General features: G+C 33.9%; 1 protein-coding gene across 10 annotated transcripts in view; it reads left to right on the plus strand.

Moving 5' to 3' along the window:
- ZNF644 (zinc finger protein 644) overlaps nt 1-26,546 on the plus strand; it is a 189,697-nt gene that overhangs the window by 87,280 nt on the left and 75,871 nt on the right. For 7 of the 10 annotated variants that reach the window (XR_009700517.1, XM_061186336.1, XM_061186335.1 and 4 more), the window contains 2 exons: nt 9,783-12,823; nt 13,006-13,611. The exons of 2 other annotated variants lie outside the window; for them this stretch is intronic. Coding sequence is in view for 7 of the 8 variants with exons in the window: in XM_061186336.1 (XP_061042319.1) it covers nt 9,783-12,823; nt 13,006-13,611 (3,647 nt within the window). In the remaining variant the exon portion in view is untranslated. Of the gene's footprint in view, nt 1-9,782; nt 12,824-13,005; nt 13,612-15,519; nt 15,643-26,546 lie in introns of all 10 variants that reach the window. One more of the 10 variants, XM_061186334.1, reaches the window with a different exon arrangement.

Genomic DNA, 26,546 nt, shown 5'->3' on the forward strand with positions numbered 1-26,546 from the left:
TGTTTTTGTTTTTTCTGGAAGTGAGTAGAATTCTTCCTTTTATTCTTAGAGTTCTGAAATTTCCCCCAGGACTTCTCAAGTGACATGTCTTTTTCTTCATCCTGCTGAGCACTCATTGAATACTATTATTCTGAAGATTTCTGTGCTTCTTGAGTTCTGAAATTTTTTTCTATTGTGTCCTCTTCCCTGTTCCTCTGGTTTCTTCTATAATTTCTACTCATTATAATTTGTGAGTCTAGACTTTGTGTCTCTTTTCTGTTATTTTTTTTAATGCTCTTCCTACTCCCTTGTAAAAAAATCTTTCTATTGGAAGAATACCTCATTTCATCAGCTTTATTCACTCTGTTCTTCACCTCACCTGTTGAGAGTTGTTTTTGTTTTTTGGGTTTTTTATTTCAAAGTTGTCAGCCTCCTGCTACTGTACTTCTTTATTTAAAACACGATAGTTTATAGAATCTGAGGATATTAAGTATATTTACTTTCTCTTTTTATTCTTCTATTCTTCTTCTATTCTTCTTTTATTCTTCTATTCTTTTTAACCTTCTAATTTTAACAGACATTTAAATTTATATTTCAATCACTATTAATAAGTATTCATAACCTTGTTGTTGTAAAATACACTTAGCACGCGAATTTCAGATCCCTTCACACACACAACCTTCTGGGAAAATTTTTCTGAAGTGATAGGTAAGTGGTAAACTTGCACATTGTGTGCCCTCAACCTGAATGTTGTGTAATTTGTCTTTGAATAGGATTATATCAATATAGTCAAAGTAATTTTAACTCCAAACTTTGAAATTATTGCTCCATTGATGTAATACTTAGTCTTGACGGTGAAAAGTCTGATGCTATTCTGATTCCTGTTCTTTTGTATAAAACCTGTTTTTAGTTCTTTTGTTTATTTGTTTTATTTGAGATTGTGGTCTCCTTTCTTTCCAGAGCCCTTGTCTATAACTGTTCAAGTTTATGGTTTTATTTGTCTACATATGTCTCTCTCTTCTAGTCCTTCTACTTTCATTTCGTTGGCATTTTACGAGAGAGAAAGATAAATTCATGTCCTTGATATTCTGAAAGGGATCAGGAACTCTTAGAAACTCTTATATCCTGAGTGGCCACTTCACGTCTTTTTTCCTTAGAGCACTGGGTCATGCACTGTAATTCCCCTCTTTATTGCTTATTGAATAGTAAAGCCCTGCCTTATCCCCACAAGAGTGGTATTGTTCTAGCACCAGCAACTCTTAAGATATGCTTCTTCCTATGGCTCTTTAGCTTCTGCTCATTTATCCTGTTTTTTATACCCTGGGAGTGGTGTAAGTTCTCAGGTATCTCCTCCCAGAATACATTTCTGCTTGTAAAGGAGGATCTCCATTATCATTAGGAGCAGTGCACAAATTCAGTGTCATCATTCTGTACATGAAGCAAGTTAATGGCAAGGGTCATGGGGAATGAACACTTAATGAGTAATTACTAAATAACAGGCCCTTTGCTACATGTTTTATGTACATTGTCTTATTTAATCCTTACAATCCTATAAGAAGGTTCCACTCTTATTTTATTGATGAAGCAACTTGAAGTTGAAGGAAAGTGGAGTAACTTTGTCCTAATAAGCTAGACGTTGTGGAGCTATTTCTCAAACCCAGGCAGGTCTGCCGCCAAAGAGTGATTGTCTTGGCACTGCACTATAAAATTTATCTAAAACCGTCTCTTTTCTGTGAGGCTTTTCTTAGCCATGGTATTTTATAGGACCTTCTACTTCCTCTGAACTGTAGACTGTATAATTCATATTACTCACTGGGGAAATAATGTATTGCTTTTTATGGATAGCAGTTTTTTATACTTATGTGTCCTATATAGTCTTTCTCAGATAGCAGTACAGTTTAAAAAAAAAAAAAAAACTACCAACAATACCATTTGGATAGTTAGCGTTATGAATAATTAAAATTTTCCATGAAATATCTCAATTTTAAATATGCTTCAGTCACCTTTTATAAAACAGTAATGTGCTATTGATAACATTTTGGTTTTATGGATTTGGTAATATGGAAACCATACATTCTGTCTCTCATGGTTCAAAATTGCTACTCTTGACCATGACTTCAGTCTCTCTCCATATGAGTAAACCTGAAGAAAATTCTTTTTTTTCGGCCACTCCCCGCGGCTTGCAGGATCTCAGTTCCCCCACCAGGGATTGAACCCAGGCCAGGGCAGTGAGAGCACGGAATCCGAACCACTAAACCACCAGGGAACTCTACATTTGATTATCAATAAGTACTTGCATTTTCTAAATATAATGTAGTGTTTTCTGTAACATTTTGGTGAAATTTTGTAATTACTTAAATTCACAATAAATAAATGCTTCTGGTTTTTTAATTAAAACTCCAGAATTGAACATGCAGTAAGTAAAAACTTGTTAGGTCAAATGTAAAATCAGAAAAAAAGCAGTGGCTGGTTTGTGATTTGCCTTTACAAAAATATATTCTTTCTTATTTTTTAAGGACAGTGATATGAGAGAGGTGCATACTTTGTTTTAAGGAAAGCAAATTTCTTATATTTGAATTTTTTACCATCCTAAATGAAGATAATTATAAAGTAGTGATTACCTTGGAATATTTTTCTCAGAAGATAATTGGAATTTTGTAGGCTGATTTTAGAGAAAGGAAAGAAGAAAAGTTGAGTAAATGGTAATATCAGTAAGAGAATTCATGTTTAATAAATATATTATTTTATAGAAAATAAAACTTCTGTTTTTTTTTGTTTTTCTAGTTCCCAATGAAAGTGTCCCACTTTCCCATCTAAATATATATAAATTTGAATTTACTTAATAGAGTTTAAATGTATAATATAGATGAAAGGTTAATTACAGAATTACAGAATTTTTTGTATGTGATCTGAACCCCCCTTTCAATAAAATAAAATTGTAATTTAGGGAAATAATTTATTCTCCAGATGTGAGAATGTTCTTGTTTACTTCCCATTAGACCATAAACAATTTTGTGTTTCCTAAATATGATTAATTAATATATGATTGGCAAATGAATTAATGGAACTTTTATAATGAGAATTTTACTGTAACCATTAAGATCTACAAAAGTTTTTTTTTTTAAATACATACAGTTGATATGTGAAGCTCTGAATTTGAAAGAGTTATCAAAATTGTTTGAGTCTAGAAAGAAACCAGCATAACGTTTCTTATATGTTCCGGGCTGTATATTAAGGCACAAATTATCTCTTCAACTGTTGTAAGGAATTCTTTCAAAGCCACAATGGTTTGCATTTGCAGTCATGTCACTAACTTTGATGTGCTTATTCTAATGGACCTTGATCCTATGGAATCGCATATGTCTGGGGCAGAAGTTACATCAGCAGCACTTAGAACATTGTAAATTTTTGAGTTCTTGAACAAATTCCTAGCCTTCCCTGAATAACCACTAGGCAAAAAGACATCTGACATTGATACTGGTTCTCTACTCAAAAATTTCCTTTCTCGTATTCCTTGTTTCTTGCTGATTATTGTCAAGTGTATAGGCACAGTAATGTTTTAATGGTGAATTTCCCTTTGCCCGTAAGAATTATTTATTCTCTGAAGCGGTTCATTCCATATGCGTATATAATATTTATCTTACCACTTTGGGTATTATTATCTCTATTTTCACTTCTAATATAATTATATGTTTTGTCTTCCTAGGACTTCTAACACTTGCACTTCTTTTGCACTTATTGGATGTGGTGGGTTAATAAATATGTCAAAATTAAGCAGAAACAGCAAACTCATCATAAACTGAAGAACACAAAGACCCAAAGTAAAATAATAATTTATGGCAGTTTAATACTCTTTTGGTGGAGGGCAGAGTCGACACAGTACCTCTGTAGTGTGGAATTGACACATTTTTGACTCATGTTAATTATAAAATTGTGATCAAAAGTTTGATTGGTTTGAAAGTCATATGAAGGAAGTTATCACTCATTTTAATTTTTAAAAAGACATGAATTGTTCTTGTTGGAGCTATGTGCATATGTGTGTCATTTACCCTGTCAAAACTGAGATGGTCACTTATCTTGTTCTGACTATATGAAAGCATAAACAACACAACAGTCAGTCATTCCATGCTGAATATGACTTAGCACTCTCCTTTGGTTGCAGCTGCAGTTTATTACCTTGCCTCTTCCAATTGCAAAGTTCTTCATTAGGAAATTAACCTTTTATTAATAAATGTCCATTTGTTTTTCTACTACTGTTGCTTCTCATTATTACATGATTTTGCCAGGTTGTTAAAGTTATGCCTTTGTGGGCCCCCTTCTTTTATCCTCCTTGCATTACCTGCTTCAGTTTACCATATAGCAGCTTCTTGAGATGTGTCAAACTATGTGTAGTATTTAGTGTATTTTTCAACAAGAATCGCTTTGTGTTATTACGTTATTTATGAGCTAGTACCTTACTGTTTGTAACATCTTTCTATTAAATAATGAGGATAATACATGGCATCAGGAACAAAACTATTAAACAAGTTCAATGTAATTTGGTGGTAGGTGGTACAATTAGATCATTAGTTAGTCATGGCAGTGCTACATGCTGCTGGCAAGAAAACATTATGTTCCCGATATTTTTCATTTTTGGTGTTGCCAATAGAAAAAACCTCTGTACATAGAGTTTTCAGGATGCATATAGCTCTGTGACCTCAGTGTGTTAGTCATTTAGTGCCATATTTCATTGTTCAAGAATCAGCTTATCAAATATTACAACTAAAGGATTATTTCAGGTAATTTTGAATTTAGAGAATATTTTTAAAGTTCAATAGTATAAATTTAACTTCTGTTTTTAGCTCATTATTTCGAATAATGTTAATAGTGTAATAACCAAACATTAAACATACCTAGTACTTATGAGAAAGGACCTTACAAATCATCTTATCCAATCTCCAGTGCCGTATTTCCTTCTACAGTGTTCTGACAAATAGTCCAACCTGCTGAGCCGTTCAGTTCACTCTTGTGTAAGACAACCTATTGAAATGCTGAATGGTTCCTGTTTCTAGTTTTTCTTAATCTTGAGATAAAATCCACATCTTTATGATTCAGACATATTGATTATATGTTTTTTCTTCTGTATGCCAAACCTTCAAACATTTAAAGATTGTTAATTGCATTGGCTAATTGTTGGATTAAACTTGCCAGGTTTTCTCTTCATTCTTCATGTTATATGCTGGGTACCCTTACGAATGTTCAGTATTTTTTTAGAGTTTCCTGTCAATGTGACATACAGCTTAGGATACTACCTGGATGGTATCGTTATATATGGTATACTCTGTCTTCACTTGCATTGTATGCTAGGTGAGACAGGTATATATATTTGTACATTGTGTATAGTATATATATGCTTAAATACTGAAGTAATTTTAGATGTAATATTTCAGTTAATTAAGATTTTTTTTGCAATTAGAATGACAGTTGTGAATGGTTTTCTCTTCTTGACCCAATCTCAAAATATGACTAACTGAAGTTGTCATGTGTTTTCAAGGATAATTTAAATGAACATGGGGTTTGTGAAAATCTGACAGATCCTAACTGTAACTCAGCTAGTGGGCAACATTATAATTTATTTATAGCTATGCAATATAGTTATTAATGAACTAATGTAGAGTGAGGGCAAATTGTACTATATTTTTTGTGAAATCATACTACATAACAGAGGTTGGCATTATGTAATAAGTACCCACAAAATATTAACCTACTTGCAATAAATACAATTAATAATGTACATAAAAGAATGAAATTAAGCTAATTTTCTATCAGAAAAGAATTATTCATGAACAGGAAGTGGACAGCATAGATTTGATGACAGGAAGGTTGTATCTAATCTGAATTACTGAGTGACCTAGGAAGCTTGCTCACAGGGATTACAGAATAATTATGTTAATATGCAATTATCACCTCATTTCTTCTATAGTAACCTCAAGATGTAGTGTGGTAAGGGTGTTATAGCAAGTGCTGATAGTTTGCAAAAATACTGATGTTTGAGATTTCTGAGACAATAAGTCTAGCTTGAGGCATATAAGTGATGATCTGTCATCTTGAAGACAGATCTGACCTTTGTACTTCTTTTTAATGCTCACAGTATATAACTACAGGCAGTTAGAGCTGTAGAACTCATTATGATTTTCCAGGACCTGAAATATGTTTTATGTAGATTTAAAATTCCATTTGCAGCTTTTTATGAAGTATGTGAATTTTTTTAAAGAACATTTTAAAATTCAGTTAAAAGAAAAATTGTGGTTATATGATTACATGGAGGAGGACACAGTGATAGTATCTAAACATTTAATAAAAAGATCCTAATTGATACAGCAATTTCATTGAAATTTAGTGAGGCCAAACAATATAACAGTAATTTGTTTATTTTAATTCATTAGTTTCTCCTTTGTAAACTTAATGAATAATGCCTACCTTCAAATATGCCCCTTCCTTTGTTATATTAACATAACCTAGTATTTATGACTCTGTCATATATATTTAACTATATAAAGGTGGTTGAAAAAACTATTTGAGACAGTGTGAAGTTAGCTTATAGGTCAAATGCTTTCTTGCCTGGATACTCCATAAGCATCCTGAATGTAGGGAAATAATTTTGGATGTCAAAATTCTGGGTCAGTGCAACACATTTTGATGATCCATTGTTCTATATTGTATCTCAATGCAATAGCTCTGAGTCTTGGATACTGTTAAGAAAAAATGTATCTTGAACATTTTCATTTATAGAAATATATTCTGAAAATTAAGCCAGGAGAATTTTTTATTGTTGCTAAAATACTAGCTTACTGATTCAATTTCTTGTAGAATATTTTTAAACTGATGCAGTATATTTTTAATATTAATGTGCTAATAAGAAAAAATTTTTCTGAAAAAGAATAACTCCTCTATTTTTGAGCAGAGATAGTCAATTTGGAGGCAAGTAAGGTGTATTTCACTATGTAGATGTAAAGGAAAACTTTGACTGTTAAAGACCTCATTTTATATTTTCACAATATTTAATTTGATCTTCTGTTTTTCTTTTTACTACATGTGCTTTGTATATTTAAAAATCTGTTACTCTTTCTATGTTTTTGAGCAAAACCCTTTGATATCTTCAAACTTTGAACTTATGGAAGGCTCTTATAAAGCCATTCTGGTAATGAGGATGCAATCTCCAAGCTGACATGATATTCTCATAGTTTGTCACCCTGCTGTTCAGGGGGTACCAATGAAGTTGCTTTAAATGGGAAGCGTCTGTTCCATCTCTGAACCTCTAACACCAGAACAGATGGGTGGAACATGGAACATGGAAGGTTTTACCTCTGAGGTGGTAACAGTGCAGCCACTCATTAACACTGAATTTACCACTTCGTTAGCAACGTTGCTTCCTGTTGAGAAAAGCTAATATAGGCTTTCAGAGTGAGCATATATTTGTCTACCTCTGTGAATATAATAAGTAGGAAAAGAAAGTAAATGTTTTTCAGGCTAGTTTTTTAAAAAAAATCTGTCATCCATTTCTGATTTATGAGGTTGTTCCTATTTGGGCATTTTACTTTTTCTACATAACTTAATAAGAAATGTCAGGAACGGGTAATAGTATAGCATCAAGGTTTACTTTTCTTTTCATTGACGTTTGCACACTCCTTCCTAACACATGTTTATGTGCTGCCCATTTTTAACTTCTCTGTATGTGATGTAGAGACTCCTGCTGGGTGCTGCATTAGCACCATTTTGGAGTGATATCATTGAATATGATGTTATTTGAAGTCTATTTTTATTTCTGTGGAAATTTGCCAATCTCAAAACAGAATTCTAAGACCTATGACAGGCAGAAAAATAATTGTTGGTATAAATAATAATGCCAAAGAAGGATATTTATAATATTTACTTGTAATATTTGTTGTATTAAGGAACACATCTTGTGGAAAGAATATGATCATATTTATAAGTGCTGCTCTAAGTTGTGAAATAAGAAGAAAATAATTAGAAGCAATTCTTTTATTCTTTAACTGGATTTAATGTTTTACAAAGTATGTACTTGGTACCATAAAAGATATTAGAAATAATGAACTTTATTGCAAATGTTTTAATTTCTAAATAGCAATTATAAATTCCTGCTGTTCTAAAATGATATTACTTGTTATACAAATTTAAAATACTGTAAAAGAAAAATGGAAGACTTTATTCTTTATCTGAGAGCAGGAACTATGTTTGTCATGTTCCCTACTGAATCCCTGCTACTAGAGCAGTGCCTGGCACATAGAAAGGGCTCAGTAAACATTTGGAGAATGAATAAACTGTACTTGATACTATGTATGAAAGGAAAAGAAATATGGAATTTTATGTCAGTACTTCGAATAATTAAATACATGGGGTTGCCAAATAGCAGGTTCTTTAAATCGCACTTGAGGATTATTGGATATTTTGAAGGCGTTGCTAAAACTGCTGAGTTAAGAAATCAGAACCATGATGGAATTTGCATTATTTGAATGAGATATCCGAATTTCATAGGAAGAAAACTGTTTTTCTTCTTATACTTTAGGAATTTTTGTTTTGATTTTGCAGTTGTGTTTTTATTCATTCACCACATTAGTCCTTTATTTCAACAAATATTGCCTGAGCACTTATGCCAAGCATCCTGTTAGGTTCTAGAGGTATGAAGTTGACTAGGTCACTATCCCTGCCCTCAAACAGCTTACATTCTTCCAAGAAGATAGGCAACTCCTGTATAATGTGGCCATTCCTAAGAGCAAAATAAGAACAGGGTACAAGGAAACTCTTCATAGTAGGGGCAATAATTATAGCCATGGTACGTATGTCTTCCAAACTTTCAGAAGTCTCCTTTCCTTTTAAAATATCCTGCTGTCTTCTCATAACAATTAAATATATTATCAAAAATGCCTAGAAAAATATTGTCCACATTTTATATGAAATAAACTAAAAACTTAACATATATTTATGATGTTTCAGAGTAGAGTAAAAATTTTTAGGTTATTGCAATAGACTGTCAGATCATAAATAGGATAACTGCCTGTAGGGAATGCCTAGAATTTGGGGATCCAGGTTATGAAAGTTTAAAGAAACATGGAACTTCATTAATTTTAACTTTACTAATTTAGAATGAAGGATACTTTATATAAGCAATGAATGAAACCCAGTGAATAAAACATTTTTTTAATTAGTTGAATTTGAGGAGAATGTGAAACACTGAGAGCAAAGCAGTCTTATTTTAAATAAAAAATACTGTTTCATACATTAGCCATTGATGTTGATAGCACATTGTACATTCAAGTAAGCTTCTTTACTGACTGGTATTTTGTTACCTTCCTCTGGGAATGGACTTTTAAGTGACAAAACTTACTTTTCTGCAGTATTCAACAATTTACATTATTCTCCAGTGTATAGTGTCCCCTAATAAATCTACTTAAGTGAGATAAATTTCTTTTTATTAGCAATCTGTATATGAGATTTTAGAGTTTTTTCAGTCTGTAGCATATTCATTTATATTGTGTATGTCTGTGTGTGTTTATGTTACTTTGCCCTACATTTTGTATATACGCAGTTTTGGGTTGTTGCCTAGCACAAAGGAAGAATTAACCTCTGCAACCCTTTAAAAATCTTCCAATTTTTTAAAGTGTTTCTTCATCCTTGAAAAATTATTGGGATCTTAGTATAAAAAGTAGAATTAAGCTACTAAAAATGTGTACTTTTAACTCTCCATACGTTCTAATAATATTCTTTCTTTCATGCAAATCTAAATTCTTTTTTCCATTTTCTAGACTAAATGTGTTAAATGGGCTTGCCAACAATATGGATGACTTGAAGATAAACACCGATATTACTGGTGCTAAAGAAGAACTCCTAGATGACGACAGTTTTATCTCAGACAAAGAGAGTGGAGTTCATAAACCAAAAGATTGTCAAACATCATTTCAGAAAAACAATACATTCACTCTGCCTGAAGAACTGTCAAAGGACAAATCTGAAAAAGCCTTAAGTGGAGGCCAGTCTACTCTATTTATACATGCTGGTGCTCCTACTGTTTCTAGTGAAAACTTTATCTTGCCTAAAGGAGCTGCTGTTAATGGACCAGTTTCACACTCCTCCTTAACTAAGACTTCCAATATGAATAAAAGCAGTGTTTCATTAACCACTGGACAGCCTGTGGATCAGCCAACGACAGAATCTTGTTCAACTTTGAAGGTGGCAGCTGATCTTCAGCTCTCTACACCACAGAAAGCAAGTCAACACCAAGTTTTATTTTTGTTATCAGATGTAGCACATGCTAAGAATCCAACCCATTCCATTAAAAAACTACCTACCTCTGCTTCAATTGGTTGTGACATTCAGAATTCAGTAGGGAGTAGTATAAAGTCAGATAGCACTTTAATAAATCAAGTAGAGGTGGGTGAGGATAGTGAAGATTTATTGGTAAAAGATGATTGTGTCAGTACATTAACAGGAATTTCCTCAGGTACAGATGAATTTAGGTCAGAAAATGATACAAACTGGGATCCCCAAAAAGAGTTCATTCAGTTTCTTATGACAAATGAAGACACAGTGGATAAAGCTCCAGTTCACTCTAAAGTAGGTCTAGAAAAAAAGAGAAAGCGAAAAATGGATGTAAGCAAGATAACTCGTTATACTGAGGATTGCTTTAATGATTCTAACTGTGTACCCAATAAATCAAAAATGCTAGAAGTAGACTTTATGGAACAGAATGAAGAACTGCAAGCAATGGACTCACAGAAATATGCATTATCAAAAGTGAAACCTGAATCAACCGATGAAGACTTGGAATCTGTGGATACTTTTCAACATCTAATTTATAACCCAGATAAGTGCGGAGAAGACGGTTCACCTGTTCATACTGGCACTTTTCTTTCAAATACCTTAAAAAAGAAATGTGAAGAAAGTGATTCCGAGTCACCTGCTACTTTCAGCACCGAAGAGCCATCATTCTACCCCTGTACAAAGTGCAATGTGAATTTTAGGGAGAAAAAGCATCTCCACAGGCATATGATGTATCATTTAGATGGGAATAGTCACTTTCGACATCTCAACGTCCCAAGGCCATATGCTTGTAGAGAATGTGGACGAACATTTCGAGATCGGAACTCGCTACTAAAGCATATGATTATTCACCAAGAAAGAAGACAGAAATTGATGGAGGAAATTCGTGAATTGAAAGAACTTCAGGATGAAGGAAGAAGTGCACGATTACAATGCCCTCAGTGTGTGTTTGGTACCAATTGCCCTAAAACATTTGTGCAACATGCTAAAACCCATGAAAAAGATAAAAGGTACTACTGCTGTGAAGAGTGTAACTTTATGGCAGTGACAGAAAATGAATTGGAATGCCATCGAGGAATTGCCCATGGAGCAGTGGTAAAATGCCCTATTGTCAGTTCTGATGTAGCCCAGAGAAAAACGCAAAAAAAGACTTTCATGAAGGACCCCGTTATAGGATCATCCAAAAAATCAGCTACCTATATATGTAAGATGTGTCCTTTTACTACTTCAGCCAGGAGTATTTTAAAAAAACACATGGAGTACTTGCACTCATCATCATGCATTGATTCATTTGGCAGTCCTCTTGGACTTGATAAAAGAAAAAGCGACATAATCGAAGAACCTATAGATACTGATAGTCCTAAACCATTAACTAAACAACAGTCAACAACATTTCCAAAGAACTCTGCTTTAAAACAAGATGTAAAGCGAACATTTGGATCATCCTCACAATCAAGTAATTTTTCAAAATTCCATAAGCGGCCACACAGAATACAAAAAGCTCGGAAAAGCATTGCCCAGTCAGGTGTAAATGTGTGCAATCAAAACAATTCTCCTCACAAGACTGTTATGATTAAAAGCAGCATTGACCAAAAACCTAAGTATTTCCATCAGGCAGCAAAAGAAAAATCTAATGCCAGGGCAAATAGCAACTATTTATATAGACATAAATATGAAAACTACAGGATGATCAAAAAATCAGGTGAATCATATCCTCTGCATTTCAAAAAAGAGGAATCTAGTTCGTTAAATTCTTTACATCTGTTTTCATCATCAAGCAATTCTCACAACAATAGTTTTATTTCAGACCCTCATAACTCTGATACCAAAAGGCCAGAAAGCTTCAGAGACCACAGGCGTGTAGCTGTAAAGAGAGTAGTTAAGGAATCTAAGAAACAAAGTTCTGTTGGAGGAGAAGACTTGGATAGCTATCCAGATTTCTTGCATAAAATGACCGTTGTTGTTCTGCAAAAACTTAATTCTGCTGAAAAGAAAGATAGCTATGAAACAGAAGATGAAAGTTCCTGGGACAATGTTGAGCTAGGTGACTACACTACACAGACTATAGAAGATGAAACCTATAATGATATTAATCAAGAACATGTAAACCTATTCCCTCTATTTAAAAGCAAGGTGGAAGGTCAAGAGCCTGGAGAAAATGCTACACTTAGTTATGATCAAAACGATGGCTTTTATTTTGAATATTATGAAGATGCTGGAACTAATAACTTTTTGCATGAGATACATGATCCTCAGCATTTAGAAAATGCAGAAACTTCATTGTCAAAGCATAGTTCTGTTTTTCACTGGACTGATTTGTCTCTTGAGAAGAAATCGTGTCCTTACTGCCCAGCAACATTTGAAACAGGCGTTGGGTTGTCAAATCATGTCCGGGGACATCTTCACAGAGCAGGATTAAGCTATGAAGCCCGTCATGTTGTATCACCAGAACAAATAGCCACAAGTGACAAAATGCAACATTTCAAAAGAACTGGCACAGGAACACCTGTTAAGCGAGTTAGAAAAGGTAAGTTTTCATGCAGATAATTTGGGCTAATATGTCCATATTCAAATTCAAAGGATTTGAAGGTTTTGCTCAAATTTGGCCTTTATTAGAATCACATAATTTCATATTTCAGAGTTAATTTGTTTTAAGGTGGTCAATTTATTAAAAATTCTGATGTTACTCTTAAAAATTTTTTTTTTTAGCTATAGAGAAGTCTGAAACCACTTCTGAACACACTTGTCAGCTCTGTGGTGGTTGGTTTGATACTAAAATTGGATTATCAAATCATGTTAGAGGCCACCTGAAAAGACTTGGAAAGACCAAGTGGGATGCTCACAAATCTCCAATCTGTGTTCTGAATGAGATGATGCAAAATGAAGAAAAATATGAAAAAATCTTAAAGGCATTGAACAGTCGTCGTATTATTCCTAGACCATTTGTAGCTCAAAAACTTGCATCAAGTGATGACTTTCTATCTCAAAATGTTATACCTCTTGAAGCATACCGTAATGGCCTAAAGACTGAAGCTTTATCAGTGTCTGCATCAGAGGAAGAAGGGCTGAGTTTCTTAAATGAATATGATGAAACAAAGCCAGAACTGCCTAGTGGAAAAAAGAATCAGTCTCTTACACTGATAGAACTGCTTAAAAATAAAAGGATGGGAGAAGAAAAGAATTCTTCTATTTCTCCTCAAAAGATCCATAATCAAACTGCAAGAAAGAGATTTGTTCAGAAATGTGTTCTTCCACTAAATGAAGATAGTCCATTGATGTATCAGCCACAAAAAATGGACTTCACTATGCACTCAGGTAAGAGGACATTTATGACTATCTTACATAATTTAAACACAGTTAATGTTTACCTTAGTGGAATATGTGTCAAAAATACTTTTTCAGAATCCTTTTATTTAAGCTGCTTTTTTGCAGAGCAGAGATTGGTTATACTGTTATTTCTACATAAATCATCAGTTGATGTTCATCGGCACTGAATTCTCTGTGCCTCATCTCTTGGTCACAATGCAAGGTGAGAACAAAAGCAAAAACAAAAAGCTGATCTGTAAAAATAAAATTTGTCACGGACGGGGGATGGTTCTTTGGATGGGAGGTTGATGTTGTTTAGAAGCATAGTGTTACTAAAAAGGCCGCCATATTTTTGCCAGTGCTCCAAAGTGATACTATTTTCAAGATTTTAGTTGTCGGTTTTCCTACTGCTTGGGTAAAACAAAACAGACTCTTTAAACTGAAAGGATTGGTGTCTGTTGTGTGTTGTGATCAACCCAAAGAAGCTTCTCCCTCTCCAATTCCTCATTGTATTGTGGGATAGTTTGGTTTTGGAGGACTGTTGTGAGGTTAAAACATTTGTTTGGGGTTTTAGATTTTACTATAGTGTTCTAATAGAACAAAACAGATGGTTTAGCTTAGTGGTTATGCACCCATAGTTTTTCCTTTTCAAAGGAATATTTTGTATGTATTGGCAAATGATGTGGCAGATAAAAAGTTGCCATACTTTATTTGGTATTGCTAAGTCTGGTTTATACTTTTAGACTAGAGAAATGTTGTGTCTGTATAGGTTTCTTTTGGAGGTTAAGAATGTTGAAGATAAATTTAGATGATCTCATAATTTTAGCACTGGGTTGAATGTATCTAAGGTAAAAGTAACTGGTCAATGGAGTAATAATGAATAAAATTACTGTAATGTTGGTTTGTTTACTTTGGGCAGACACTGGGATATTCCAAATATTTGTAATGCAGTGTTGATTTGAGGAAAGATTGCCTTGTATTTTAAGTGGTCTGAAAAACAATTTATCTTGTATGGGCTTCTGGTTAATAGGGCTCTTTCTTTTGTATGAAGAGAGTCTTTCAAAGATAACTTTTCAGCATTTTTCAGAGGGATAAAATGTAAGGAAGATGTGTCAGCTATGTTGGCCAAGATATAGTACACTTCAGAGAGGGAAAGCATATTTGTGGCTATCACAATAATGTTGAAGAACCCAATTGAAACATGTTGGGGGCGTGAGGGTTGTCTGAGAAGTTAGGAGTTTCTTATTGTTTCAGCATGTTTACTGTGATGACTAAGATGTTAGCTTGTTGATCATTTATTTAGCACAAAGATTTTAGCAAAATACTTCAAATCATTAACTTTCATTATTGATTGTGCATTCAGAGTAATGAACATAAAATGCCCTGAATAAAATGTTGTGTCTAACAGCTGTTCAGTGGTGTGTTTTACCACCTTTTCTCCCAGCCTTCATCAGAAAGCCTAATTTAGTATTGAGCCTTTTAAGGTTTTGTGGGTAAAACACTTTAATTACCACTTTGTCAACTAGACTTTTTAATTTTTTTTTTATTGGTAATGTTGTAAACTTTGAAACTTCTCAACAGAACTGTGCTATTCAAATCACAGAATTGTATTTTAGGTTTAGGAAATGATCTGCGTAACACAGAAATCTGCAAGAAAGTGATAATAGGTATTAAATCCAGAGGAGCTCAGGGGTTCAAGACACTCCTCCTTCTACCTTTCCAAAGAGCATGGGTTGGCTCTAAATACTAACTACAAACTAATAATAGGTAACTTAATTTCCCCTCCTTATCTTAAGCTAATTTCAATGAACGTTTTTTAAAACCATCTTTATTGTGGTACTTTTTTTCACGCTTTTACCTAAGAAAATTTCACTTTTTGAAGTGAGAACTGGATTATAGTTTTCTTTTGAATGATAGGTATGCCTGTGAAGCTTAGAACATGTGTGCATTGCAATACGACGTTTACAAGTGCTGTTAGCCTGTCCAACCACTTACGCGCTTATGCACGAAAGAAGAGTGCTGGACTTTTGACTGGTACAGGTATGTTTGAACAGATAACACAGCAAGTCTGTTTGATACAATACACTTTTTTTCTCACCAGACTGGTGCTAGTTCAGATGATATTTATAGCTTTCTTTTGTAAGCAGCAGTGAGTCTGAATAAACATTAAATTTCAGCAACTTGTAAACTGTTGGATATAATTTTAAGCAAGTTATTCTTTTTCATTTAGCTCTTATGGCTTGATTTGAGGAAAAAGGTAACCTAATAGAGGTGTGGAACTTTTGAGTCTACATTATTCTTACTGATTTTTAAATTATACCATTTTTGATTTTTAAATTTATTTTTGTTAGTAGATTCTAGTAAGACACCTCTCTTTGGTAAAAAAGATTGTTAGGGAAATGCTTTGTTAGGCAAATAAATTACAGTGAAATTTCAAATATGTAACTAAATTAGAAAACTAAGCAAACTAATGAGTCTTCATTAGTCTATAGATCAACTTTTTGAAGGGGCAGGCCTTAGTAATGGCCCGTGTTGACAACTGAATAGATTTTTCTTTTAATGCCCCTAAACTATATTTAGGATTAATAAATATAGCTGTGCACATAAATGTTAACATGCACATTTCTGTGTTATTTTTGGTTGGTTAGCCCAACCTTGCAGATACCTCTTCATATTGCTAGCTTGTGAAAATTTTATTAGCTTACTCATATGTAATACTGCTTCTTAAACCCTACAAAATGCCTTGCTCTTTTCGTTTGTAGCCTTTCAAGCTACCCTGCTTTAGCAAATCCCATGTTTCACATCTTAAAATATTCTCTCTTTTCTAAATAGATCTACATAAAATTCTTTTGCCTAAAATTCTCCTTCCAATCTTTTTATTTCTCTTGCTCTTTTAGATCACTTCCTTCTGCTTTCTTCTAGTTGTTGTTTACCCAGCTTTTTTGTTCTTCCTCATGTCTTCCTATGGCTTACATCCAATATGTTCTTGCCACCAAAGAAACACTTGTATTCACACTAGTGTCTTTCTTTCTTCTGCTTCTTTGCTGTATCCTTTGACTTTATATATCGATAAGCAGGGATGACTGCTGACCATTTATATTAAAAGGAGGGGAATAGAGTGAGTTTTACTTTACTGGATTAGTCCTCCTACTGTGACCTTTCAGTTACTCCTGCCTTCACCAGTCTTGGAAGGTAATTGCAGACATTAGAGGCAGGGAGGTGGTGAAAATAAGAGACTGTAGAAACCGGAAATCATCATTATTGTTACCATAACCACTAACTTGTATTGAACACTTCTATGCGTCAGGCACTATGCTATGCAGCTGACATGCGTAACACTTAATCTTCACAACCACCGTTTCAGTTGTAAGTACTATATAATTCTTTGCATTTTATAGGAAACTAGAGCTTTAGAGAACTTAAGCAAGTTGTCCAAACTTATGCAGTTAATAGTAGCAAACTTGAAATTCAAATCAGGGCTGTCTTACCCCTAGATCTTTGTTTTTAGTCACTATTACCTACCACATACAGGATGAAAGCAATTGAAAATCCTAAGATGAAGTTGGGTTCAAGGTGAGGATTATTGTGGTGAAGAGTCTAATTTGAAAGAGCAAGGAGGGGAGAGTTCCCTGGTGGCCTGGTGGTTAGGATTCCAGGCTTTCACTCCTGTGGCCCAGGTTCAGTCCCTGGTCGGGGAACTGAGATCCCGCAAGCTGTATGGCACGGCCAAAAAAAATAAAAAAGAAAGAAAAAAAAAGAAAGGGCAGGGACCCAAGAAATGGTTAGGGCTGTATTAGATTTCAGAGGACCTTAGAAAATGTTCCATTCTGACCATTCGGGCACACTACATAAATATTCAATAAGGTAGATCTCTCCAGTCCAGATTTTGTAGTCCATTAAAAAAATGCCTTTATCTCATATGCAAATCCTTCAAAACATAGTATTAATTGCTTATAACTAACAGATAATGACCCTCCATTGACCAGGGGTGCATTCTCATGAACTCCTTATCATCTAAAAAGTTTCATTAGTTGGGGAAAAAGTAATATAAGATGAATGGGGATATATTTTTATGGGCATCAGAAAAGGAGATGCTATGTTTAAAATGTTATTAAATACTAACCAAAATATCAGAAGTGTTAGGAAATATGAAGTGTGTGTTAGGCAGTCCTAGGGCAAAAAGAAGGGAAATGAAAAGCTGAAGAAAGTCTAGGGTGGTATTTTCCACAGCCCCTACTCACTTTTAAGAAGCATAAAAATCACATGCTCCCTTGGAAATTCTGAAACTTTTCCCCTTGTTTTCAAAATCTTCTCGACCAGTAGAGCTACATAAATGATATTTTTGCTGATTATTCATGGCAGTAAGAAGTTTTTATCAGCTTTATTGTTTTTTGTTATCCAAGTAGAGAATCTGTATAATATTTATAAACTCCAGATGCCTATTCTCTTCTTCCATATCAGTTTCACTGGTATAAAGCAATGGTCCCAACCTGTTATCCAGGAGGTTTCCACTGGGTTATTATAAGGGATTCATCAATTCATATGAGTAAAAGGCATTAGTTTTCAAGAATATGTAGATGCTGTTTTGATGACTAAAATACAAAATCATTTTTTAAAAAACTTACCTTAATCTAAGTATGTCACAAAACTGAGACAATATAAAGGGAAAATAAGTAGATCTAAAGCCTCTGTGCTCTTAGTTCAAGCAGATCTGATTCATGTGAATTGTTAATTATGTGGCCTACTTTGGAAGAAAAAGCTTAGATATCCCTTGATGAAATGGTAAAGGCCTGCTTGGTTACCTGTGATGGAATAAACTCCCAAGCCTTCTTAGAAACCACCAGTTCCTGGCCTCATCTCTGGGAACTGGTGGCTTTTTGAGAAAGAGAAATATTCTAGCCAGCCTGAATAGAATGAAAAGGATGCCCCTCTGTTTCTCTAATATTTATTTACTTATGACTCAAATACTTCTAATGTGACGGTTCTCAATCTTTGGGGGGGTTACTGACCCTTTTGACTTTTACAAAAACTATGAGCCCCATCCCAGAAACACTCACTTATCATCCACAGATAAAAAGTTTTATATATGTAGGCATTACATATCCCTTGAAGTTTATCATCCATGGGGCCTTCCTCTGGTGGAGAACTAAGAAAGAGGAGATGCCAAATAAAAATGAAGTGTAAAGAACACAGAACTGGGATTCTGGAGCCCTAAGAAATCTTCCTTTTTTTTAAGAATTAGAAGATGCTTAAAATGACAGAACTGTGTAGCATCAAACTAATTTATATGGTCACAGATATAAATCCTAACTTAACTAAAAGGAAATAATGAAGAAAGTAGGAAAGTTTTGGAATTAAAGACATGGAAGAGGTAGCCATACTTGGAACAGAGTTCAATTGTCAAGAAAGAATAAACTTCACAGATTTAAATTTTGCCCAACGCTGACCTAGTTTATCATCCTTTGGGCAGGTTCAAATGAATTGTTTAATAATTTCCATGTGCCTTCAGTTGTGGATAATCATTTATGAAGCTGTTTTACTGAGGTTTTTTTTTTCGTGGATTTTTATCTAAAGAGTCTAGTTCCAAAGGGTTTACTTTATATCCTACATTGCAAATTCAAGACATACTTCTTATTCAAGAATTTATTCCAGTTAATAGAGACTGCACTATTGGAAGACTTCTTTTTCAGGTTTTGTTCTCTTTAGATTGTTTTACATGCCCACACAGATTTCTTTTTCCTGGTTGATTCTTTATATAGTCTAATAAGAACATTATTAATTTTCATTAAAAATTAGAAATTTCATACAATTTATATTAAATGCTTTTGGACTTTTTATTTTAACTGCTGGCTTTTTTGTGTTTAATAATATTTAAATTAAATGATATCTTTTTCATACTGGCAGTATTAAGAAAACAGTATATTTACTAAGTTATTAATAGAGTGACGGAGTATAGTGCCTCTTTCACGAGTGTCCTGGATTGCGCAATAAATTATAGGGTCACCCTGGTTATTAAAATTTTTAAATATTTAAAATTATTCAAGGCAAAGTGTATTCTATCAACTTAATCTACAATCAGGAACAACAAAAAATATTTTGTGGTCAGAGTAGCAGTGAATTTTTAACAGGTAAAGAAAGGGAAATAATTGAAGTCCAAGTAGAGAGAATGCTGTGAAAGGAAATATATCAGTAAGTTGAATGCATGTTTGCACAGTGCTTTTCTGTGGTAACATAGCAATCTGTCATCTCCTAAAAAGAAAAAAAAATAACAGTGGTATTCAAGGTTTTTACTGGAATTCCATTTTACATCTTGATCTTGTATACAAACTCACATTCATACATATACACACTCACTTGTTCACTCATTCACTCACCTGAATTGAGTATGATGCACTCTGATATTTTCTATTTTATTCTTTTTCATTAAAAATAATAGTGGTCATGACCCAGTAAATTGATTTACTACCCACTAAGAAGTCACTACCCACAGATTGAAAACACTCCCCTTAAGTGTCTCTTTTAGAAACTGATACTGACTAGAATCAACAATAGTAATAGTTTAGAAATCATAACACTCCTTCTGTGGCAGCAAGTGAATTTTCTTTACTCATTGTATTCAAATGTTCAACTATAGATCATATTTTTCAATCAACTGCTCACCTTTGGTATTTAAAGTAAATTGGAAATTTCTAGCTACTTAAAATTAATTCAGGAAAAAATATTTTTACATATGCAAATATGTGGGGGAGGCTTCATTTAATTATCTTCAGAATACTTCCATGATAATATTTTGGAAGTAAAGCATGATGGTTGCTGTTCTACAACAACAGACTCGTCATTATAATTAAAGAGTGACTTTTCCAGTGAGAAAAAAATAACGTAAAGAAATTGATACTAGATCCTTTCAGTCAGTAACACTAATGCAATATATCTACATTCTTTTTTAGTGAAGTCATTGTTTTATTTTTCATACCATCCACTTTTAAGCAGAATAGTAGATTGTGTGTTACTTAATGGGATCTTTTGCCTGTTTTCAGCTTTAATGGTATAATTGGCCATAGGGGCCTGCAACAACAAGTGCTAATGAACATATAACACAGTGCCAGGTGCTGAGTGGGTATATAAAAGCCACTAGAAAAATAATTCTTTTATTGTAGAAAGTGCTGTAGGAATTCTTTCTGCTGTGAGGGAAAGAAAAAAATAGTATTGTAAAAGCTTTTCAAGGTGTATTACTTGTCCTTTCATGAGTATCTTCTGTGGTATCTTTTAAAATATTATAATATTGCATCTTCAAGAAACCACATCCTTTTATAGTGATTCATTCAACCTGAAAGAGTATAAGAAAATTTCAATCTTATTATGATTAAACTCTAAAGGAGCAAACCAGCTTCTAATTAAACCAAATACCTGGATAATTCCTCCAGACTAGGCTGTATGAGGGATATATAATGAGATATGACCCTGTATTAAAGAACTTAGGAAAGCATTATTGGCAATACATACAAAACTATCAAAGTTAGAGAACTATGCAAGATACTGTACACATTAATAGTATATTGACTGTATGTGCTCTAGGATTTCAAGTTGTTTGTTTAGTCTAGGCCTCCTTTCGAGGGGAGCTGGGAATTAAGTTGGGTTTGTTTTTTCCTGCTGCCTTTACTGTTTGTCTCCTTGTTAAGTAGGCCTCAAAAAGAAAGAAAAAGAAAGAAAAGATAGCTCATGCTGATATGTTTCTTACAATGTTTAAAGTGGGAGGGAAAAATAAAAACAGTAGTCAAATAAAATTTCCATTCATTCAACAAAAGTTTTAGCTGTTTATTGTTGTACCAGGACTGTGCTAGCTCTGAGGCTATAAAGACCCTGCTCTCCAGCTGCATAAACTTAATGATGGTGATCTGTTAGGACAAGGACAAATGTACTGTTGCAGAAAGCTTTGTAAGGTTTCAGCTAGACCCTGAACGTGAAGGTTGAGTAGTTTTAAACAGAAGAAGAGATGAAGTAGGACATTCCAGGTAGAGAGAACAACATAATGTGGGATAAAGCGATGGAATTTGGAGTTCAAAAGGTGTTGGGAGAATCAGTTGTAGGTGTTTGGGAAGATGATAACGCCGGAAAGGTGGGGTTGATGCTTTGAGTCCTTGCTAAAAACTTTAAGAAGTCATCGAAGAATTTTTTAAAATAAAGAAATGACGTGTTCAGATTTGTATTTGAAAAAGCTATTTCTCATAACACTGAAAGATGGGTTTGTGTAGTTTCTTGGCTATAACTTATCCTGTGGTACTATTCTTCTTTTTTTTTTTACTGATGTGGTACTATTCTTCATTAAGAGTGTCTATCTGTATGTATTTATCTGCCCAGTAATGTGTGATTTATTCAGGATTAGCAAGGTAGTGAATGGTTCAAGTTGAGTAAATTTTCTGGGTAATGGAAGACTAGTGTCAAAGTTGATTTCATCCTAACCATTTTTATGGTAGTGTTTCTAAAATGTTATTCTTGTTTTTGTCTTGAGAAACAGTAGACTGAATATAATTTAATTATTTGAGTATTTAAAGTCACGCTTACGGATGCTAATTGTTGTATTATGCCAGCAAAAATTGGGCTATTTGCCCACAATACTGAAAAGCGATTGGCTGATTCATTCACTAATTCAACAAGCATTTTTTTCAGCTTCTTGGTGGTTTATGTATTATGCTAAGTATTACAGAGATAAATTGGAACTTACAATATGGTAGAAGCGCATATATGCATAACTAATACAAAACAAATTTTAAGTGCCAAATTATAAGTGTGCATGAAATACCGTGGAAGTTCGGATGAAGAGGAAGGTATTTTCAGCTAGACCAGGGCCCAGCAAGGTTTTTGGAAGTAGAATCTGATTTGGACCTTGAAAGATAGTTAATTGAAATGGAGATGGGGGTCAGGGGTGGGGAAGGAGCATGCCTGGGAAGGAGCAACTTGGGACTGTGTGGAAAGTTTATTGAAAACACTAGGAAGTAGGAGATAAGGGAATAGAGTTGGACAGGTAAAGGACATAGAATGCTAGAATGCTAACCCATGATGCTGGAATTAATTTTGTAGGGAGGAGCCAGTAAAGATTTTTTTTTTTTTTTTAAGAATTTGTGTGAAGCTTTTAAAACTGTTTTTTAAATAGAAGTTAAAGGAGTTGGTGGGGAAGTGGAGAAATTGTAGATGAGGTCATTTTAGGAGTCCTGAACCAGGACAGTGGCAATAGGAATGTAAAGGAGGGATAGAAATGTCTGGATAATATTATGGAAGTTAAGTAAGCAGAACTTGGCAGATTAGTTAGAGGTAGAAGAATAAGAGGAAAGAGATGGAGATGGGTCAAAGTTTTAAACCTTGTTATTGGGAAGATGGTTATACCAGTAGAGTTAATGAGTCTGCTGCTGGGGTGTTTGGTAAGAGAACGGTGGGCTTCATTACTTCTCTGGCTGTCATTTATCTAGCAACACAACATCAGCTAGGTATCTACTGTTAACAAAGCAAACAATCACACTTACTCAATCAGTAAGTTTGTTTTTGGGAGAATGGAGCCTAAGAGTTTTGTACTATTGTAGCATAAAATATTTACATTTTATGATGCCTGCTTTTGCTGGTCATCGGTTATACAACTTAGGAATTCTATTTGATAATCTTTTTTGACCAATATTTTGTTTTTCATAAAAGTCTTAACTAGTCCCCTAGCGTTCCTATTGGTTCTGTTACTTACCAATTTTCAAGTTTTGTTTTGTTTTTTTAACAATTGACTTAATCTGGATATTTATGTTTTAATTTTTTTAACTTGTCTAATATCTTTACATCCTTAGTTGTAGTGTTGTGTTTGTTATGATTTATGTTCTGACATGAATCTATTGAATGCTGTTGATAATCTGGATTAAAATTTAGTAGATTTTACAATAAAAAAGTATGTTCCTGGCCAGACCTAAACTGTAGGCAGATCTACTTCAAGTGACTTTATGGAAATAATAAAATAATACACAGATTTTCTGTTTTGGAGGTTAGGGCAAGAGGATGGCTTGCTGGAGACTGGTGGTCCCTCACTTAAGTAAGAAGTGGAAAAGTAGGATTTACTGTTTTTTTGTTGTGTCTGGAGTTTGAGGAATAAGGTTAATTCTTGCTGGCCAGCGTTTAAAGTATATATTTAATTGTGGCCTTAGCTGGAAGTTAGCTAAACCAGAAATTACCTAGTCAACACCGTGTTTGTTAATAGTTCGGATTTTGGCTGGAATGTAAAAAAATACTTCAGAATTATAAAAAGCCAAATCAGATCTATTGGGATTATAGATTTGTGATATTTAGATTTACTGTTATGATTATTATGAACTCTATCTAATTTAAGTTGAACATGATTATATTAAAGATACTTTAACAAATTTTTAGGTAAGGTCATTTACTTACTTAACTAATTTTGTATAGGAACAATCATTTACTTCTACTAAATATGAAGTGGTTATTTGGAAATACTGACACTTTTAGAGGGCAGGGAGTGTGATTATATTCAGGTGATTCTAAACAAATGTGCTTTAGAGCAGATTTGCCATTATGTATTTTAATGTTTATTCCAATTTTAGATATGTCTTCGTCTTAGAAAAGTGGTTGATATTAAATGCCTATTGTGTTTAGTAAAACAGCATGCAAATCCAACCTACCTTAAGAAGAAATTTTAAGTTTTTTTTTTCTTACCTGTTACCACAGGTACCTGTTAACTCTTAATTGAACAATAAACAACTTGTACCTGGGGGATTGTTAGTGTTTAGCTTTTTGCAACCTAAAAAAACTAGTCTGCCTCCAATTTCTGTTTATAAAAATGTGTGATAAAGTTTCATATTTATGTTTAGCTTTTCCCTTCACATTGCTAATGCTCAAAGTATCATTTTACTAATCATTCCCTCTACTTTGAAATAGCAGAAGCTTCTAGACATTGAATGTATCGATATGTACTTTTTCTTGTCCCAAGTAGATAACTTTCTTTGAACCAAGCACATAAAGCTGTTGCTACCCTTAATACAACCTCCTACTTTGTAGGGCGAACTCAAGCTACCTGACTCCTCTAGACTAATATTAAGCCATCAACTTAATACTTACAGCAAAGGAAATCTGCTTTTCAAATATTTTTCACTTCATCCTCTTCCAGGTAGAATGTTAAATCATGCCATACCTAATTAACTTTGCCATAATTGCCCTGTGATTCTAGGTTAGTTACTGCTTTTAGTTATTGAGAATGGAAACTCCAAAAATAATGAAAGTAACAGGGTACTAAAAAAAATCCACAATTTTAGAGTGAAAATATCAAGGGAAAATGATGGTGAAAATATGCTTCTGAGGTTGCTAATTGTGTATCTATATGTTTAATTCTGATTGGAAGGGGAACATTGCTTTCATAACAATAAACTACTTAAACTGCTTTATGTGTCCATCTTGGGAAAAATGACTGGTTTGATTATGGCAGTGTAGGTAGGAATGAAGAGCTGGTGTTGGGAGTAGGGACGTCCTTTCCATTTTTAATGGGCTATATAGAGAGTGGGATTTAACAATTTTTCTCTTAATAGGTATTTTTTTTTATGGGCCAAGAGATTAAGAGGTGGAACTGAGGGCAGCCTTTCTCATTTAGGGTAGTTGTTACTCAGGACCCAGAACTGGCTACATAATTTGCAGGATCCAGTGCAAAATGAAAATACAGTGCCTCATGTTCAAAAATTATTAGGAATATCAAGACTGCAGCAGCAGAGCATTAGACCAAGTATGGGACGCTGTAAGACCGCACAGATCGAACACTCACGAAGTCTGTCTTGCAGGCGCTTTTTGCAAAGAGGAAAGTATACACTGAAGAACAAAGAATTTAGCTTCTCAACAAATGGCTTCCCCAAACCCACATCCCTATTTTATACAAGCTAACATGTTTCTCCTTACCCCCTTAGTTGGGGCTGAGAGAAAGAAAATGCCGTTGGCACAGTCTTTTATATGCTTGCGGCTTATGAACCTTGAAGGATAATGGCAGCAACTAGAATTGAGTTTGTTTATCCATCTCATACTTCTGCACCCCTTGGGACACATGCATCCTCTTCCTACCTCGCCACTGGGACCACCGTCTCCATCACCAGCTTGTTAATGGTGGTAGGAATGTTGGCTTATCTGTTTATGTCATTTTTATCGCTACTGTTTTCCTGAATGAGCTCATAGCTACAATTGCATGCCCACCTTATACAGGCCAACTAGATGGAGAAGAAATTTTCTTCCCTCTAGTAGGGCTATAGCATGCCTCTTATTTTGGATGTGTATAATCTGGCCATTATATTAAGTTTGACTTTACCCTAAATATGCCAACAACCAGTTAGGAACAAAACAGATGAAATAGGGCTTTTGACTAAACGGGCAGGGAAGGGTGATTGCAAATAACAATATTTTGGTGGTGAATGTTAATTTAGTTATGATGTTAGTTCTTTACCATAGAGGCTTCAGATGTTTTTAAGAAATAAATCTCCATTCTTTGAGGTCATTTGTGTAGTGAATTAAAAAGAAAATGAAATTCATTGAAGCAGTTATTGTATATAATGGGCAGAAAGGTGGAAGTGGCAAAAGGACTTATGTTAGAGCCCAAAGTAAATTACTTTTCTTCTATGTATAAAACTAATGTCTCAGAAAACAGATTTGAATTTGTATCTGTCATATTATTTATTGATTTGCTTTTTGCTGATCCAGTTTAGTTCTTTAGGCACAATTGTTTTGTTGTTGTTGTTGTATTTTGTAGCATAGCAGTATGATGTTCTTTTTGAGGGCTCATAAGTCTGCTGTATTCCTGTCTCATTCCTATTTGATCAAAACAGCTGTTTTACTGAAAGGTGTATTCTGAAAAAATTTTTATATGACCTTACAGCTCAGCTCAATTCATTCTTCTTACAAGTAAAATATTACTACCAGTAGCAATG

The sequence above is a fragment of the Eubalaena glacialis genome, chromosome 3, assembly GCF_028564815.1.
Source record: "Eubalaena glacialis isolate mEubGla1 chromosome 3, mEubGla1.1.hap2.+ XY, whole genome shotgun sequence".
Taxonomy (NCBI): domain Eukaryota; kingdom Metazoa; phylum Chordata; class Mammalia; order Artiodactyla; family Balaenidae; genus Eubalaena; species Eubalaena glacialis.